The sequence below is a fragment of the Lonchura striata genome, chromosome 4 (assembly GCF_046129695.1).
Source record: "Lonchura striata isolate bLonStr1 chromosome 4, bLonStr1.mat, whole genome shotgun sequence".
Classification (NCBI taxonomy): Eukaryota; Metazoa; Chordata; class Aves; order Passeriformes; family Estrildidae; genus Lonchura; species Lonchura striata.
The window spans coordinates 23688214-23704755 of record NC_134606.1 but is presented as its reverse complement, the minus strand read 5'-3'; the positions used below and the strand labels follow the sequence as shown (position 1 = coordinate 23704755).

At 38.7% G+C, this 16542-nt stretch overlaps 1 protein-coding gene across 7 annotated transcripts in view; it reads right to left on the bottom strand.

Moving 5' to 3' along the window:
• The window catches only part of LIMCH1 (LIM and calponin homology domains 1), a 171420-nt gene that overhangs the window by 49031 nt on the left and 105847 nt on the right, over nucleotides 1-16542 (bottom strand). For all 7 annotated transcript variants that reach the window (XM_021541366.3, XM_021543008.3, XM_021542170.3 and 4 more), the window contains 5 exons: nucleotides 16156-16266; nucleotides 11483-11678; nucleotides 6941-7190; nucleotides 5999-6271; nucleotides 1232-1522 (listed from right to left, as the gene is read on the bottom strand). In XM_021541366.3, coding sequence (XP_021397041.2) covers nucleotides 1232-1522; nucleotides 5999-6271; nucleotides 6941-7190; nucleotides 11483-11678; nucleotides 16156-16266 — 1121 coding nt within the window. The remainder of the gene's footprint in view (nucleotides 1-1231; nucleotides 1523-5998; nucleotides 6272-6940; nucleotides 7191-11482; nucleotides 11679-16155; nucleotides 16267-16542) is intronic.

The following is a 16542-nucleotide window of genomic DNA, read 5'->3' as shown; positions in this document are numbered from 1 at the left end:
TTGAGGAAGCAATTATAAATCAGTGTCAAAAGAAGAGGTTCAAAGCTCAAGAAGATAAAACTGAATTTATAATATTAATTTCACTAATTTTTCACTAATTTCATTAATTTTAGGAAGTAAACATGGAATTAATCATTTGAAGTTCAAACCTCTCAGATATTCTACCCCACTTATGCACTACTGAGATCACTTCTTCATGTGAAATTCTATTCCCAGCTCAAGTAAGAAAAATATGTATGTTATTACTGAATTAAGCATTTCTGCAATAAGCTTTCTCTAAAATAGTTACAACTATCTCATTTGAATATTATTCACACATCAAATTCAGGTTTTGCTCTCAAACATACTACACAATTTCTCTGATCTTAAGAGTCATGTCAATAGCATTGGACCATTAAACTTTGGCTAGGTGCTCCCCAGATGTCCTTTCAAACTAGTCATTAGAAAATGTTAATATAATCAAATTACCAGCAAATGAATGACACATTTGACATTGAAAATTAAAAGAGCTCCTAAATATCAGAAGAAGTTTTCTGAACGTATCAGTTGTTACAATCAAGGTTCTCTGTAATGTGTATATAATGGTTTTATCTAGAATCACATCTGCCCAAATAAAACAGTTTCCTGAAAAAGATCTCTACCTAGCAAATATTTGTGTTCAGCAACTTCTTAAAGGTCTGTATCACTGAGCTGAAGAAAGAAGTGATTTTCTAGGCTGAAGCCTTGTAACCCATGATTAATTTCCCAAACCAATGCTGCATAACACACATTAGGACCAGGGGCAAAACAATTCAGTGCAGTGTAGCAGGCATATATATTCAGTGCCTTCATTAAAGACTCATCTGGTCCGTATTTCATGCAGGGTATTAAAAGAACATGAGATGAAAGAAATGCATTGAAAAACATGCACTGAAAGTGATCAGAAAAAGAGCTGAGATGCAAAACTTATTTTCTAAGTTTATTCTCCACTATGACCATGACCTGTCATGACCTGTCTCATGAGCTTAGATAACAAGTGTCCTGTCTTTATATTATTTACACTCCCAACCAATTAACACTTCTCCTCGTACTGTAACAAAAAATTAGTTTGGTTCACTTTATGATAAAGCATTTGCATTTACTTTAACCTGTAAGGTATTTTTTGTAGCCAAGTCAGCTTTAGGCCTATACAGCAATATATCATGATGAAATTAAGCATTATACTTGAGAGAATAAGACCATGAATGCACACCTTGCATGTTCCTTTTTTTCCATCTGCAATGGCTTTTTAACATCTTCCAGTTTACCTTCCTCTTTACTTGTATAAGGTCCAACTAAAAAGGAGTTAAATGGAACTATGTGCTTGGGTTGATTCATTCTGGCTCGCCGGGTGGCAAAATCATCCTTTTCTAAATCAGGAACTCTGCTGGCTGCTTCATCTTCTGAACCAGAATCCTTTCCTTGATAATGTGTCATGAAGGGGTTGTCCTTGCGAAGGATGATATTTGGGGTGCTTCCATTGTCTTCACATACTGGCTTTTTACTGACACAGAGCAAAATTAAATAAAGCTCTTGATGCACCAGGGAGAGGAGGGCAGTGCAGCACTCATCTCCAGGTCAAAAAACAAGCACAGGCAATCAAACATGCTCTGAGCTGCTGTTAGATTGCAGAAAGCCTGGCTAGAAATAAAACTTATATAGAATAGCAAATCCATAAAGACTTTACACAAAAAAAATCAGCATGTTGGACCTTTACTTATTTTAGCTACAGCTGGAAGAACCAGTAAGAACAAATTTTAGCATACAAGATGAAGTGAATGTAGTACCATAACTAGCAGTATTAAACTTCTTGAACACTTCAAACAAAGGAAGAAATATGATGCAAATATCTGACCCCCGGGAAATGTTTTTGAGTCCTGAAATATCAGATATTTGGCATTTTTCTTAATAGGTCTATTAAAAAAAAAAACAACACCCATCTGAGTAATCATTGAGATTGTCCACCCTAGTATTCTTAACTGCTTTCTCCTCACATGCACCATGATTGATTCTTCTCCTAATTAACCTTTCCTTTCCCACAGAATAAGCTCTCTGTGCCAATGCTGACACACAGTAGCTGCAATGATAGCACACCAGTGATATTGGCATGCCAGAAAACATTGCCACCTGCCTTCATCAGAAATACAACTGCTGTCAACACAGCCTTGCTGCTACTGAAGATTATGACAGTAAAGACACTTGACAGCTGGTACCCATAAAGATTAAGCTTATTTTAACTTGTAAGGGTCAATACTCTTAGGCAAACTGAAAAGACAGATGGCAGGAGCTAGGCAACTCTCACATTTAAAAATCTAATTGTTCATATTCACATTTTAGGAAGCTGGGCATCAAGGACTGTTCTATGCAGTACTTTTGTAAGCATTTGCTCTGCCATGTAGCACACCTTACTATACAAAGTGAAATAGAGGGGGTCACAAAGGATTAAACAGACTGGTATTAAGAAAGCAAATAGCTCAGGGGTTGCTCCGAGTTTCTCTACTATCTTAAATTTAAAGCCTGCTTTTTAAAAGCATTTAGAACATTTTAAATCCCTGCAAGTCCACTACATACACCACTTATTTTACATTCTCTGCCCTTTCAAAGGACTGCTCCGCAAAATTACTGCAGAAAATTATGGGGAAGCCGTAAACCATCCCTGGCAGACCAGCCTGGCTCAGGCCCAAAGGACATATGAAACTGTCTGCCTTTGCCTTCTTATGCTGCAAAACACAGGATCCCTGTTAGTGATGTGGAGAGTACAGTCTCAAATTAGCTAAAAGCAAATTTTTCCTTAGATCTCCCTGAAGGATCAAAATTTCACTTAAGGCAACATAACAACACTGGCCAATGGCATTCCAAATAGGAACTGCTGTCCCTTTCCCTCATGAATATTTGTGTTCACAACAGCTTCAGAAACAGCTTGCTCACCAAGTGATTACTCAGTAAAAACTTCTGGATTTTTCATTCTCATGTCCACCGACAGCAGTGAAGCTTGAGAGCATCAAATGTAGCATTTCTGAGAGCAGTGTTTTTGGTAACAAAGAAATATTGAATTACAGTACTCAAAAGTGCAACTTATGAGTCATTGCAATGAGAAACTTACAGCTTTTAAGTAATCACTTTCTAGATTGAGAATATTTTCCACTAATTTCCTATCTTTTTCATGGAATCAAAGATTAGCTGTGACATTTTGGGGTCTCCTGAAACAGATGGCCTCAGAAGTGTTTTTTGAGGTCAGTTTACCATGGTATAGATAGCAAATACTAAATAGTAGATTTAGCTGCAAATTGCTCTTGCACACCCAGCCCCAGCTGTTGCAGAAACAGTAAATGGGTCAATGGTGGTACAGCAGGTGCTTCCAAAGTGACTTGCAGGCATTTGCACTCCTTGAACCAAGGTCTCATACAGGCTTGTGGATCCTTATATTGCATTTCAGAACAATGGAACGATTTTGGATCCCTATGCTCTGTCAAGGTAAGAGTCCATGTTATTTTTCAATGAACATATCATAAATGCTTGCTTACATTTCTCTCTTAATTTCTTTTCTCCATCAGATGACACACTTTTTAGAGTGTCCCCATGAATGTTATCCTTACCTTTCATATACAATACAGCAATTAAGAAACAGATATGCAGGCAATAAGCAAGCAAGGAGGATCACATATCAATAAAACAACATGCAACAGAGACAATTCACTCTTTTGGGAAGGGGAATTACTTTTTGGCATGCATTTGTATAACATCTAATTCAGCTAACTAAAGCAGCTCTTTCCTAGAACATGCTACAACAATGGAGACAAGCACTTAGACTTCAAGCAAAAAATACATTTGCATACAAGTCCAAATCTTTCCTGTTCAGGGCTCAGAAAAGTCCCCTACTGAGTTTAAGCTTTAGGAACAATTAGATGCCTTGTAGAACTCAAAAGTCACAGTGGGTGTCCTCCAGAGGTCATTAAGTTGAGAGGAAACAGCCTGTAAACAACTCAAAGGAACTAAAATAAAACTGACAACTTCAGGTGAAAAATCAAAAGAGAGGCTTGTATCAAAGAAAGATGAGGGAGTAAGAAGGGTGAAAGAAAAAAAATCAGAATACAGAAACAAGAGGGACTGAGAATTCCTGAGTGCCATTAGTGCATGGAAAATTGAACTTGATGCCAAGGAGAGACATAAAATAGAGAAAAATAGTAAGACATTAAGAAATATGATTAAATGTATCCTGAAGTGTCACTATTAAATTCTTCCCTTCTCCTCACCCACTGCTCTTCCACTTTCACACACACAGAATTTTCCTTAATGACTTCTGTCCCTTGTGCTTTTTCTGCTGTGTCGTCCTACTAGCAGGCTCCTACTTTGCTACACTGATGCTTGGGCTACAAAGCTCTGCTCTTTGACCCTTAGCTGGAACAGAAAACTGTCATCTCCTCCTTCTTCCAGCTGCCAAATTCCACAAGTTGTTTCCACTGAGAGCAAGGAAGAAAAATTACTTGTTATTTCTCCTCCCTTCTCCATAAGGGCTGTAAGGACAACAGATTGTTCAAGGAAAGAACCTCACATTTGTTCACACATCCTTCCTTTGTGGACATCAAAACAGTAGATCAAGCACAGAGTTGGAAAAGGGTCTCTCAACATGGTAAGCATCCTCCAAATGCAAACAGAGCTATTTATTATGCACTGCACTGCTAAACACAAGCAATGACTACATTTTACTACATATTGCTACCATTAATACTACAGCCTTGGACTCAGAATAGAATTATGCTAATATCCCTCTGGTTTATAGATTCCAAATTGACTAGGACACTAAATGAGGCTGAAGAACTAATTTATGCCAAGTAGTTCCTCATCATTGGTACTGAGCTTTGTCAAAAGTAATACTCCACAACCAAACATAAACACTGGTTCAATACAGCTTGGCAACAGTGAAGTAGATCTGAGAAGAGGACATGTGATAGCATATAATCTGTGACTATTTCATCTGCATATAGCACATCTGTATGTGCTGCACACCAGTTTCACTGCACCTATGAATAAATTGTACCACATATGAGCTGTATTTCTTCCTACTACATTTCAAAGCCCAGACTGACTGTAGACCAGCAACTGATAAACTACTCACTGTTAGGATTCCACCCCACAATCCAAACTGAAATGTTTTGGACAGGAGAACATTTGGACACTTACCCTTTAGCCGAACCACTCTGATTGTTTCTAAGTGCCTTATCTTCTGATGCGTCAGCTAAAACTCTACTTTGCAGGTCAACCCCATGAGTAGAAGAGATTGAGATGATGGAAAGGCATGGGCTGTGAACCTAGCCATCATTCAGCTCTCAAGTTGAAGAACAGGAAATATCCAATTGAACAACATCCAAAAATAAATAACACAGGTAGTAAGTGAATAACTACATAGATTCCATTCTAAAGTAAGGCAAATTATACCTGCTGAACTATGCCTCCATACTTAAACTGGTACATGTGTTAACAAGCACTTTGCTTTTATAGTTCCTGCCATTAAAAAAAAAATGTATAATTTACTAACACAGCTAAAAATATCAACCATCTAAAAAGTGTAGTTCAGTAAATTAAACCATCCCACCAGCAATAACTAATGTAAATTTCTGAAACTTTTACCTAATCTAGGCATTTTTAATATAGATTTCTATATATTTTTATTAAATACAAGAAAGCCTTAAGTGGAAGGTGACAAGTAGTCTGTGTAGTTGTTTTCCTGGAACACGTTTACATTATGCCGTAAAACAATACAATTTCTCAACACAAATGCAGTTAGCATCATACAACTCTGCAATCCACAGCTGCCACATCACAAGCTTTTTCAATCCAAGACCTTCACTAGCAATTTTGAGTGCTTAGCAGACTGGGTTTTTGTTAGGAGATGTGAAATCGCAGCAGATCAAGGAAGCCCACACTTCAGCCAATCCTAAAATTGTGAAGCAGGCACATTTTCCCACACCACTGGGCTAACCTGCCATAGCGCTGGGCTGCTGACATGACCTTAATACCAGCTTGTTCAAGTCTTCTTAACTTTCTCCTCTCTTCCACATCTTTCCCCTTGGGTGCTGATGTTTCTTTTGCACTACGTGAAGGAGACTGATCTATGGAGTTTTCTTCACTTTGATTCACACCTAATTGATTTTTAAGGGAGCTTGCTTCAGGAGACATGGAGCCCACTTTCTCCTTTTCACACAGTTCTGATTTTTCATTCAGTTCTTCTTCTATGGTTTCAGGGTGGGGTTTGCTATTGAATTATACAAGTTAGTTTAATGTAGGCTGTCCTGAAAACATACACATTTATAAGCACATTTTGATGAAGTCAAGATGCCAAAGGATGAATTCTGATGAATAATTGGGGAAGGTAATTATGCTCTTTAAAGGAAGTTGTTTCTAAGTCCAAATCAAAAGTGAAGTATTAGTTGATAAAACCAACATGCAGAGTCACACACAGAGTCACACCTATATAAACCATACTGGTGTATTAAATACAACATACAAATAAATTTATTTTACAAAGAAAACATAGTAAAAATATTATCTATTTTGATTAAATATAGAAAACATTACTTTTAAGTATCATCTGTCAGTAATTGTCTTGAGAACTGAAAGAGATTGTCCAAAACAGTTTTTTCCAGCCTTGGGTTTGAGTCAAACATCCACATTACTTACATTAACCAATATCTTGTCAAACAGAAGCTATACATTGCATTGTATGGTAAATAATGACATCACAACAATGATTTTCCACTTGTTGCTTTTCTCCTAGCCTCACCAATTGCTAAAAACTACTTATCAGTACTGCATCAGCAAGAGATTTATTACAGCATCATACACCTTGGGAAAAGAAGGAAAACTGGGCAAGTGTTAAAGCATCATCAGTGAGGAAAGGAGCGGTTGGACAGGCCAGCCTTACCTGAAAGGTCTGTCTCCGAGCGGAGACGTCGCTGTGCTCCAGCTCTTTCGGTACTCCTCTCGTTCAGCTTTCTTCTTCCGAAGCGGAGCAGGTACATAGCAAGTCTGATTACTCTTGTTTGGGAGGTACTGGTTAAAAGGCACAGCTGATTTAGGTTCACCATGTGAGGTCCGCCTCGCCAACATATCATCTTTTTTCACATCTGGCATCTTTCTGTGTGGCAGGTCGGTTTCTGAGTCACTTCCTCTCCCTAGTGATGAAGGAGAAAAAAAAAAAATTATTTTCACTTTCATCCAGTTATTTGGATTATTTTTAAAATATAAATCAGAGAAGACACCACCAAAAATTACATTTAGCCACTTTTACCTGTATTTGTATTTTAAAATCAGTCACTGAAGGTAACAGCTATAACATCTACACAGACAGTAAACTTTTTCAATCATTCCCTGAAAAATTAATCTTCAGTCACAGGACACATCAAAAAAACTTAGGTTAAAATTCAGCTAGACTTGTCAATCACATAGGACAGAAGTTTACCTAATGCCCAGATGACTCCTAGTTGTACATAAGGGCATGTTTGATCTGACTCACACTCTTGAACCTAGACTAATAGGTACCTAACTCAAAGACATGCAAAAAAAGGTTCCATTCTGGCTACAGAATGGCAGGAATATGTGGATGTTCCTACACACACATTAACACAGCAATTTGAACACAGACAGCCTCAGATTCAGTCCAGGCCTGAGAATAGCAGCAGCTGCTGTGAACCAGAAGGCTCCATGGTCTCTCTCCAGGCTCACTGGTTGCCTAGTCAATCAGTCTAGCACACAGCAAAATAGACAGAGACTTGATCCCCAGATGGAAAGGTGTAAGATCAGAAGGAAGTGATCTCAGGATTTAGACGTTATCAGTACAATGAAGAAATAAAGTGGCAGAGAAAAATTGAGAGAGTAATTTGAGAGAATAAGATCTGAAGTTAGCCGAGCTGGGTGACCACTTGATTCTGTTCAAAAGAACTAAACTTCCTGATATTTACAACACATTTAAAACACTGAAACTTAGGCGAGTTTCTGACTCGAAATTCCCAAATTGTAGGAGTAACATCCTAAAGAGCATTTGAAGTGTGGAACTTCCCATTTTCGAAGCCTAGATCTCCTGCATCATCACGAGCCTTTTAAAATAATTCACAAAGAAGTTATGCAAATAGTTTTTTCCCCAGCCGTGAAGCCTTATCAAGAGCCCTGGTTTGAAGAGTGAAATGGACTGTGTTCAGCCATTTGTCCCATCAACATTTGCATGTTCTCCAAGCTCTGGAGAGTTGGATGTCTCTGGTCCTTGGCCCCTTGACAGCACTTGCATCTGCAGTTAGCTGTCTCCCTTTTTAGGGTGAAGGGAAGCCACTCACGTTGTGTCCTCTTATTAATTCAAAACACTAGTAAATTAACAGCTAATTCTCTGTGCTATGTACTGAACAACTCAAAACAATGAAGTAATAAAAATCACAAGTAGTTTGTGTATAATTCAAAGTGGGGGAAGAAAAAGAGGTCTAAATATGCTAGGAATGTTATTTGCAGAGCTTTTGCAGTAGATTGAGTTATTCATTATTTTCTTGGAGAGAGATGGAGAAGAGTGAAAAGGAACAGTAGGAAAAGACATAACACAATGGAAATTAATGTTAAACAAAAATCACAATGCAGTTTTTGTCAGTAGTCTTTTGCTTGAATGATTTTTGTTAAGAACTTTGACAACTAGCACGACAACTGGTACCCTGAATATAAGTCTAAACAAAATGTGGAGATACCATCATACAATCATGGGTGTCTGAGGATAGGTGAGGTTTGAAGGACGGTAGTGTCATTAGACAAAGCAGGGCACAGAGTAAGTAAAATATAAGAAAAGATCCCTTACTGTTATTTGCTATTCTGATTGCTTTTGACTTTGCTCTGGTGTCTATTTTTGTAACACATCAAAACCAGTCTTGAACTGGCAGACAGAAAAGCTGAAATAGATAACCACAGTAGCGGAGGAATTAGAACACATTCCTCTTGTTACTGATGTGCCTACCAGCATCCCCAAGCTGAGTACTTCAAAGAAAAACAGCTTCTTTAATTATTCATATCTTACTCATGAAATTATTTTCAGCTCAAATTTGCAAAAAAAGTACTTGAAGCCAAAGTACCAAATGGAAGATGCAGCTGTGCTCTACATTTATAACCTGAAGTTTGTTGTTCTGCATTTCCAAGTAGAAGCAGCAGCAGTTTCCACAACTAGTAACAAGCAATTATAACTATAGACATTCAAAGATCCTTCTTAAAAGGATCCATGCACAACTGCTGGCCAAGAGCATTTTATTAATTGGCAACTCTAAAGGCAGTTCAGTCTGCAATTTTACTGTGTTTTAAGTAACTGTTCTACTCTACCACTGGTTTTATTTGTTTTTATTTTGTTTTTTGCTAAAAAACAGGCTCTACATGGGACATCAGACAGTTCCTCAACAGTGAAACTAATCACAGATGGTATTTGTGAGGGTAGTATTACTTATTGCTTCCACTTAAACTAATCACCTTAGAATCACTTAAATAATGTCTACTCAGGCTTTTATTATGGAAGGAATCATAGTTTTAGGTCACACTAGCATTATGTGGTTTAAATAGCTCCTATTTGAATGGAGAAAGAAGTAATGAAAGCAAAATGTTTTCCTCCATCCAACTTTGCATATAGAATCATAGAATTGTTTAGGTTGGAAAAGACCTCTAAGATCATTGAGTCCAATATACTGTTTCTATCAAAAACTACTAACAGCTGAGTAAAACACTGGCCTGCTGGGACCACAGGAAGAGGTTCAACATAAAAGAGGTCAGCCAAGTTACACCTCACCTGCAACTGTTGGAGGAGACAGCTGTGAAGTTATGGCAGTAGTAAGGAAGGAAAATAGGACAAATTAGAAAGTGTGGGCTGGACAAGTTGTACATGTGCACACAGCATTTGCACGCACCCTAGTTAAAGACTAATTTTTCAGAACAAGCTTTGTGTGCTTTCATCTTATTTTGTGTTTGTTACAGACTCAGGAATGTGACAAGATAGTATGTCTTAGCAAACCATCTGTGGCAAACAATCATGAAACCTTTCTAACATCTGATAATACAGCACAAGTTGACAGGAAACATCTACAGGACATATGTAACTGGCTGTCTACCAAGTAAGCAGGGACTCTGGACATCCCTTGAGCACCCAGGATAGAGAAACACTTTTCGATTAGGATATGTGAGGTGCTCCTATTTGTCAGCACTATGCTTGTCTCATTTGATAAGGCAGAAAAGCATTTTATAATGTAGAGCCTGTGCTCTGCTCAGTGTCTGAGGGGTCATGAGGCTGTTTCAGGGAAATAGTCCCAGTAGCTGGTTCTGGATGGTCAACCAGTAACAGCCCAAACAGAGCAGATCTTAGCTCTGATTTTCCCAGAGTTCTTTCATAATTCTGCTGTGATACCAGCTCTCCATGCCAGCTTTCCAGTTCTAAGGAGTTCCCCATCACCTCAGGAAATCTTTCATGTGTCCGGTCATGATTAGAACCAGTTTCTTTCATACTGCCAAAAATAGTATGAACATCTGGTTCCTACAAAAAAAAAAAAAAATCTTCTTGCCTTTCCTTTTTAAATTAAATAAACAACATTACTAAGGAGAAGTGATTCATGTGTGCAACATAACTTCACTTGATTATGAAGTTTTACTTATTCATCTGTTTATCAGGAATATAACTGCACTGAAAGAGCCTTAATCATGCATCCTTTTGTCTTAAACCAGAACCCTGCTCATGACAGGTAACCTAAGTGCATGCTCCACACCCATTCCTGGAAAATCTTTCTTCATCTATCATGCTGTGTTTACAAGCCTCTGAAAATCTCTTGGTATCAGAAAATAAAGGCAGAGAAGCAGCAGCCCTTCTGTACACCTAGAGCTGCCTGTCCTCTCACAAATGTGTACAAAGCTCTGATGCTGGGATGTATTAATTCACCCAGTTTTCTAAATGCTATAAAACGATACATGACATTTGATAAAGCGCTGTACATCAGACTTCAAAACTCTGCCAAGTATCAGGCATTCTCAAGATATTTCTATGTCATTTATCTGCCCTGCATTTACTTAAACAAACTTTTTATTCACTACAATTCACTACACCCTGTTCCTGTAATGTAATGTCTTGCTTCACCCTAGTTTGTAAGTTAAAATGAGTCTGCATAACATCCTCTTACACCAAAACCCAGAAAAACACTCTTCCCATAAAATTACATGTCATAAAATTACACTGCAATGATGTAACTCATTTCCCAATGCTACACTAAGCTTGACACAAACTTCAGGTAAGCTGTTGGCAAAGTCGTCTACACCTCAGGGAGCACAGATCAACATTCACAGAGAAGTTCTCCCACTGGATTTGTCCGATTCAGAGGCTGTGTGCAGCTTCTGAATGGCACATTTATTCCAGAAGCGTTACATCTATGTGCCAATGTTATGCATGTGCTGCACTGTGACTGGTACTCACCATCACTACTCCCTCTGAGCACTACATCTGGAGACGGTGTCTGCTGCGAGCGGGAGCCAAAGGAGTCCAGACTGTCAAAGGAATCATCTCTGCCGTGGCGAGGCGGGGAGAGGGAATCACTGCGTTCAGAGTCCCAGCAGTCTATATAGCCGCTGTCACGAATGCTGCGCTTGGGGCTCTCAATATCCTCCGTTTCCTACATGGAAATACAGCAGGAACCTCTTCATAAAGAAGGCACTGACATACTCGTGAGATGCATTACACATCAAAAAACAAAGCATCTTCCCAAATACCAAAACTCTCCCCAAAAAAGGGTTTCCTTGGTTTTTGTCCCTTCTTCCCTCCAAAACAAAGTGCAAGCTCGCAATAAACTAGTTTTATGCTCTTTAAGAAGAAACTACTCTCATTAGATTAGTACAATGAACTGAGAAAAAGTTCCAGCAGACCAGTTAATAAACTGATCAAAAGTGAAAGTAACCTGAAACTTGACTTGTCGTCCACAGTCCATAGCACAGGCAAAGGCACTACAATTTTAACATCGTGCCTGCATCAGATTTAAGTTTGCTGCTTTCCAAAAGGTCCCCCCGCCTCTCCTTGCCCGTCTATTGTATCTGGCCAGGACCCCAGCAGACAGCATTTGCTGTTGCTGCTTCAGCTCGGCAAAATAATAAAGCAGTGTGCCCCAGCCTCCGTCTACCTTGAAGAGAAATTCCTGTTATGAAAGAGGGATGTCTTTCTCAAGCAATCAGCAATGAAAAATATGCAAAATGCTTTTCCCGATGCCTCAGAAGAATTCAGTTGTGCTCTTTACTCTTTGCCAGCTCCTGGCTCTGGGGGATATGAAAGCACTTGTAGCTGACCCACATGTTCAGAGCAGGGAGAACAATGGTTGTCTTTGACAGCCCTGTGATTATAAATTCTTTCCAGTGCAAGCAGCACATACTAAAACACTGAAACTCCAGCAGAGGGAAAGGTCAATAGAAGCCATCCTCACCCTTGCATTATAATAAATTCCTTGTTTTAGAGAGTGTCTTAATATTAATTACAATCATGCAGACAGAGAAAAAACAAAAATAACTAAGTTTGTTCAGAGATAAATCTGTTTTTTCTCCCCCGACAGTAAGTAAAGTCAGAGATGTGAGTGCCATTATCAGACTGACATTTTGTGACCCAAAGATGCTGGAATGTGATTTTTTTTTTCCCAGAAGCATTTGAATATTAATTCCTAATTAAGAAGCACCCCCTGCTTACCAGTAGCTGAAGCACAATGGCTATATTGAGCAGAGCTGACTGCTGAAGTTTTACCCATAACTAGTATTACCGATGAGAAGATCAATCAGGACTATCACAGTATGCTATGGTGGGCCACCTCCACAAAAAAGCAGGTTTGCCAGAAAAGTGATGGAGAGTGGAGAGCCCTACAGTAATACAACACTCCCCTGCTGAACAAGAGGGAGGCTTGAAGCAGGACTGAGACATCAGACCAAGTGCCCCGCAAACTTTTCAGGAAGAAGGCCTAATTAGTGCCACTCACTACTAATCTGCCAAAATACCACATTAAGGCCAGCAGCAAAGGTCACCTAAGGCCAAGCTAAACTGTGGTAATGCCATTAAATAAGCTCACAGTAAATAGAAGTGAAAATATATTCTAAAACCAGATAAAACGCATCTAAAAAAGTTGTAAGGAATCCTATGTAATTTCCTTTCCCAATTCTGCTTAGTGAATTAAAATACTGGTAGAAACAATAGACAACAAAAAAGCCTGAAATCTGGATGATTTACACACAGCCAAGAACAAATCTACAAATCCTATCAAAATCCCGTTTGTGACACAATCCAAGAATTTTTTAAAAATCCAAATTCCTTAAATCCACTCATCCCCTCATACCAATGAGCTATTCTCAATCCTTAGGCACACTTCCATTTTCCTAAATTACTGTATTTGAATGACACAGAATTGCTCAGCAGCTACAGGGACTTCAACTGGGCAAAAAGCCCCATCCCGCATTCACTATCTCCCAGAGTTTGAAAGCAGTCCAATTGTGAACTAATGAGTTCTGCAGAACCTACTTTCAATGGCCTGTTTATGTTAATTTTGCATGCTACTCACTAGGAATTAGAAGTCAGGCACCAGGACAGGATCCTAGACTTCTGTAAACATGTTCTTTACAGCTTTCCCCTTGGCAAAGACACTCTCGCGACACAAAGCCGTCACACAGACGGGGACTTGTCCTGCCTTGAACAAACGTCATCTCCCAAATGTTATCAGTGGCAATGTGCTTATCTGTGGGACTGATAACACCACAGCATGACACACAACAGTGCATTACTCTTTCGTATTATCTAATTAAAAACACAGTATGTCACAGAGTGGCAGTTAAAAGTGTGATTGCCAAATACAAGATGCATTTGTTCAGGAAGTTCCACCCACTGAATATAATCAAAAAGCAATTGACATTTTGTCATTGGGAATTTCTATTTTAAAAGTAAAGAAGAACGAGTACTCAAATAGTTAATGAAATTAAAAACAGAGTAGCATGAATAAAATTAGAAATTAATATCCCCTTCAGCATGAGAAGTAGAAAAAGATGAGTCTGAGACAACTTACATCAGAGCTGTCCTTTGATTTTATTAAAAAAGGAGGGCAGAGAGGATTTACAACAGAAAAACTAAAACACACTGAATTTATGGTCGATTTAGTTATTAAATTCTGTGGAAAAAATGCCAGTAGAGAATGTGATAAAGTGTCTTTTCATCACTTGAGCTCAGCTATAAAGAACATAGAGTGTTGCACAGCATGATTAACATGTTTTATTTTACAACCAAATCCTCTTCAAATGCAGTAACATACAAACCAACAATTGCCAGCGGGAAATACTGCAGAGATACAAGAGAAGGGACATGATAAAAGAAGTCACCAGCAGCCTCACAGCAGCATCACCCTAAATAAGATTTCTCAGGACTGCAAAATGCTCTGTTTATGCATTACAGGCATATATAGCTTTCAGCTGTTATGAGACCTCTACTCTGCTTTCAGCTCCAACATTTGCAACAAATCAAGTACCAGCCTCTTGCTTATATCCTTAATTTGCAGCACTCTGCAATGCCCAGCCAAGTGCTTCACGACCACCAGGTCCCTGGAGAACATTTCCTTTTGCCCTTAGCCTATTTCATTCCACAAAAGGGTTCAAGATAAGACCTCCAAAATGCTCTGATGATTAGTTTCATGGGTAAATATCCCCTGGAAAAAGAGAAGCCTCGTGGTGTACGATTAAAACATTAAAAAATAGATCATGATACCATGCAGTACTAACATTGTAGCTACTTGCACTTTGGCAATTTTTCTGTGTTAGCTCCCTTTTTTGGGTTTGTTTCATCTTTCAGACCCTTTGGAGTGAGAACTCCTCCTGCCCCACATCTCCTGGTTGTAACAACTCAACTACTAACTTCATCTTTTTGTTTTTCGGGCTCAGTCATATCACTCATGAGTCCCAAAGTCCCAAGTGGTAAGCACACGATATTAAAATGAAGACTAAAATAAACTTCTCCAGGGAAGCAGGATGTTCTCTTTTCCTCTCCATTTTCACCTGCTTGTTCAGAAGAAGTGGGCTCATAAACAGGAATTTTAGCCATCTAGATAAGGTTCTCTGGTCACACCAGGGTGTAGGAGCTGCTATCAGTCAGACAAGCATTTCTTCCTCTGCAGTGGTGCCCTGTGAGATCCCAGAATGAAGACCTGCAGCTGGCACAGTTGCAGCAGCAGAGCTGAAGGAGAATTTAAGTCCAGAGAGTCTCCCATGGTCCCCAAATCCTACTGCCTGTGATGACAGGGCCGTTACATGAGGTGGGGAGGGAACAGCAGGCACGAGGCTCTTTGTGGACTGCAGAACATATCTGCACACCCTTTCTTGAGCAACAGGGTGCTGCCAATCTTCCACACCTGCTCTGTGCCCCTTCCATCCCAAAGAAAGGCAGGTTTGGTTATCAATGCTAAACATTAGCATTAACCATGAGGTTAAGTGTCTGATGTAGAGGTTCAGGACATGCTAGAATGCTCAACCAAAAATCCTCAAACCACCCTACAGCAATCACAACTTTTCTCTTCCAACAGAAATCAGCTCGTCATAAACCACCAAATATTATTTCAGACAGAATTTAGAGCTTAGCAAAACCAGATTTATCCTAACTATGTCTTTGGTGAAATATATCCTTTTCTTCCACTTCAACTTTATTTATATCCTTTGGTTTGATGTTTTATATTGCAACACAAAACCAAAAAAGCTACCCATGAGATTAATGTTTTAAAGAAGAAAAAGACTATGTTCTTGTGAGTCCTACCATGTTACTTTTGAATCTCAGCTCTTTTAGCTGAAACTTAGTGTCATAAATGAAAATAATTCAAACCAAAACACATGGAAATTAAGATGAAAAAGCCACATGACAAATCTAAAGCCCTATTTGACATCACTTGCTGCATCACTGATGCCACCACAAAACTGGCTGCCAAAGTGGTTTTCAGTTTGATAGAATCAGAAACATTTTTGATGCAAGTAGAGGTTTACTAAGAAATTTGCACTCCAGCCCCCCCCTTCTCTCATATTTAGAAAGAAACAGTTTATCAGAGTAATAATCTGAAGTAAATTTCCATTCCCAAAACATAACAAAAAAAGTACCTTTCTCATTTGTGCCAGGAAGCCTTCAAACTCCTTCAGGTTCAGGGTTGATCCACTATATGATGTGCAGCTGTTTGCTGCTTTCCCTAGCCAATAAATGGTGACTAATACCTGCAGAAGTTAATAAGAATTAATTTCAGCCATCTACACAATCCTGTAGCTAAATTTACTTCCCTGCAACATCCCTCATTTATTCTAAACTGCACAGCAGCACAAGATTTTTTTATAAATCAGAACAGAAAGAGAAGTGTCTGTCAAATGTTAAACATAAATACATCAGGCAACTATGAAAGTTTAAACAGTCAAAAAAAAAGTAACATAACATATTATCTCCCTGGTATTTTTAATAAGTATAATAAAAGTGTTATGTTGCCTGGAGAAATAAAC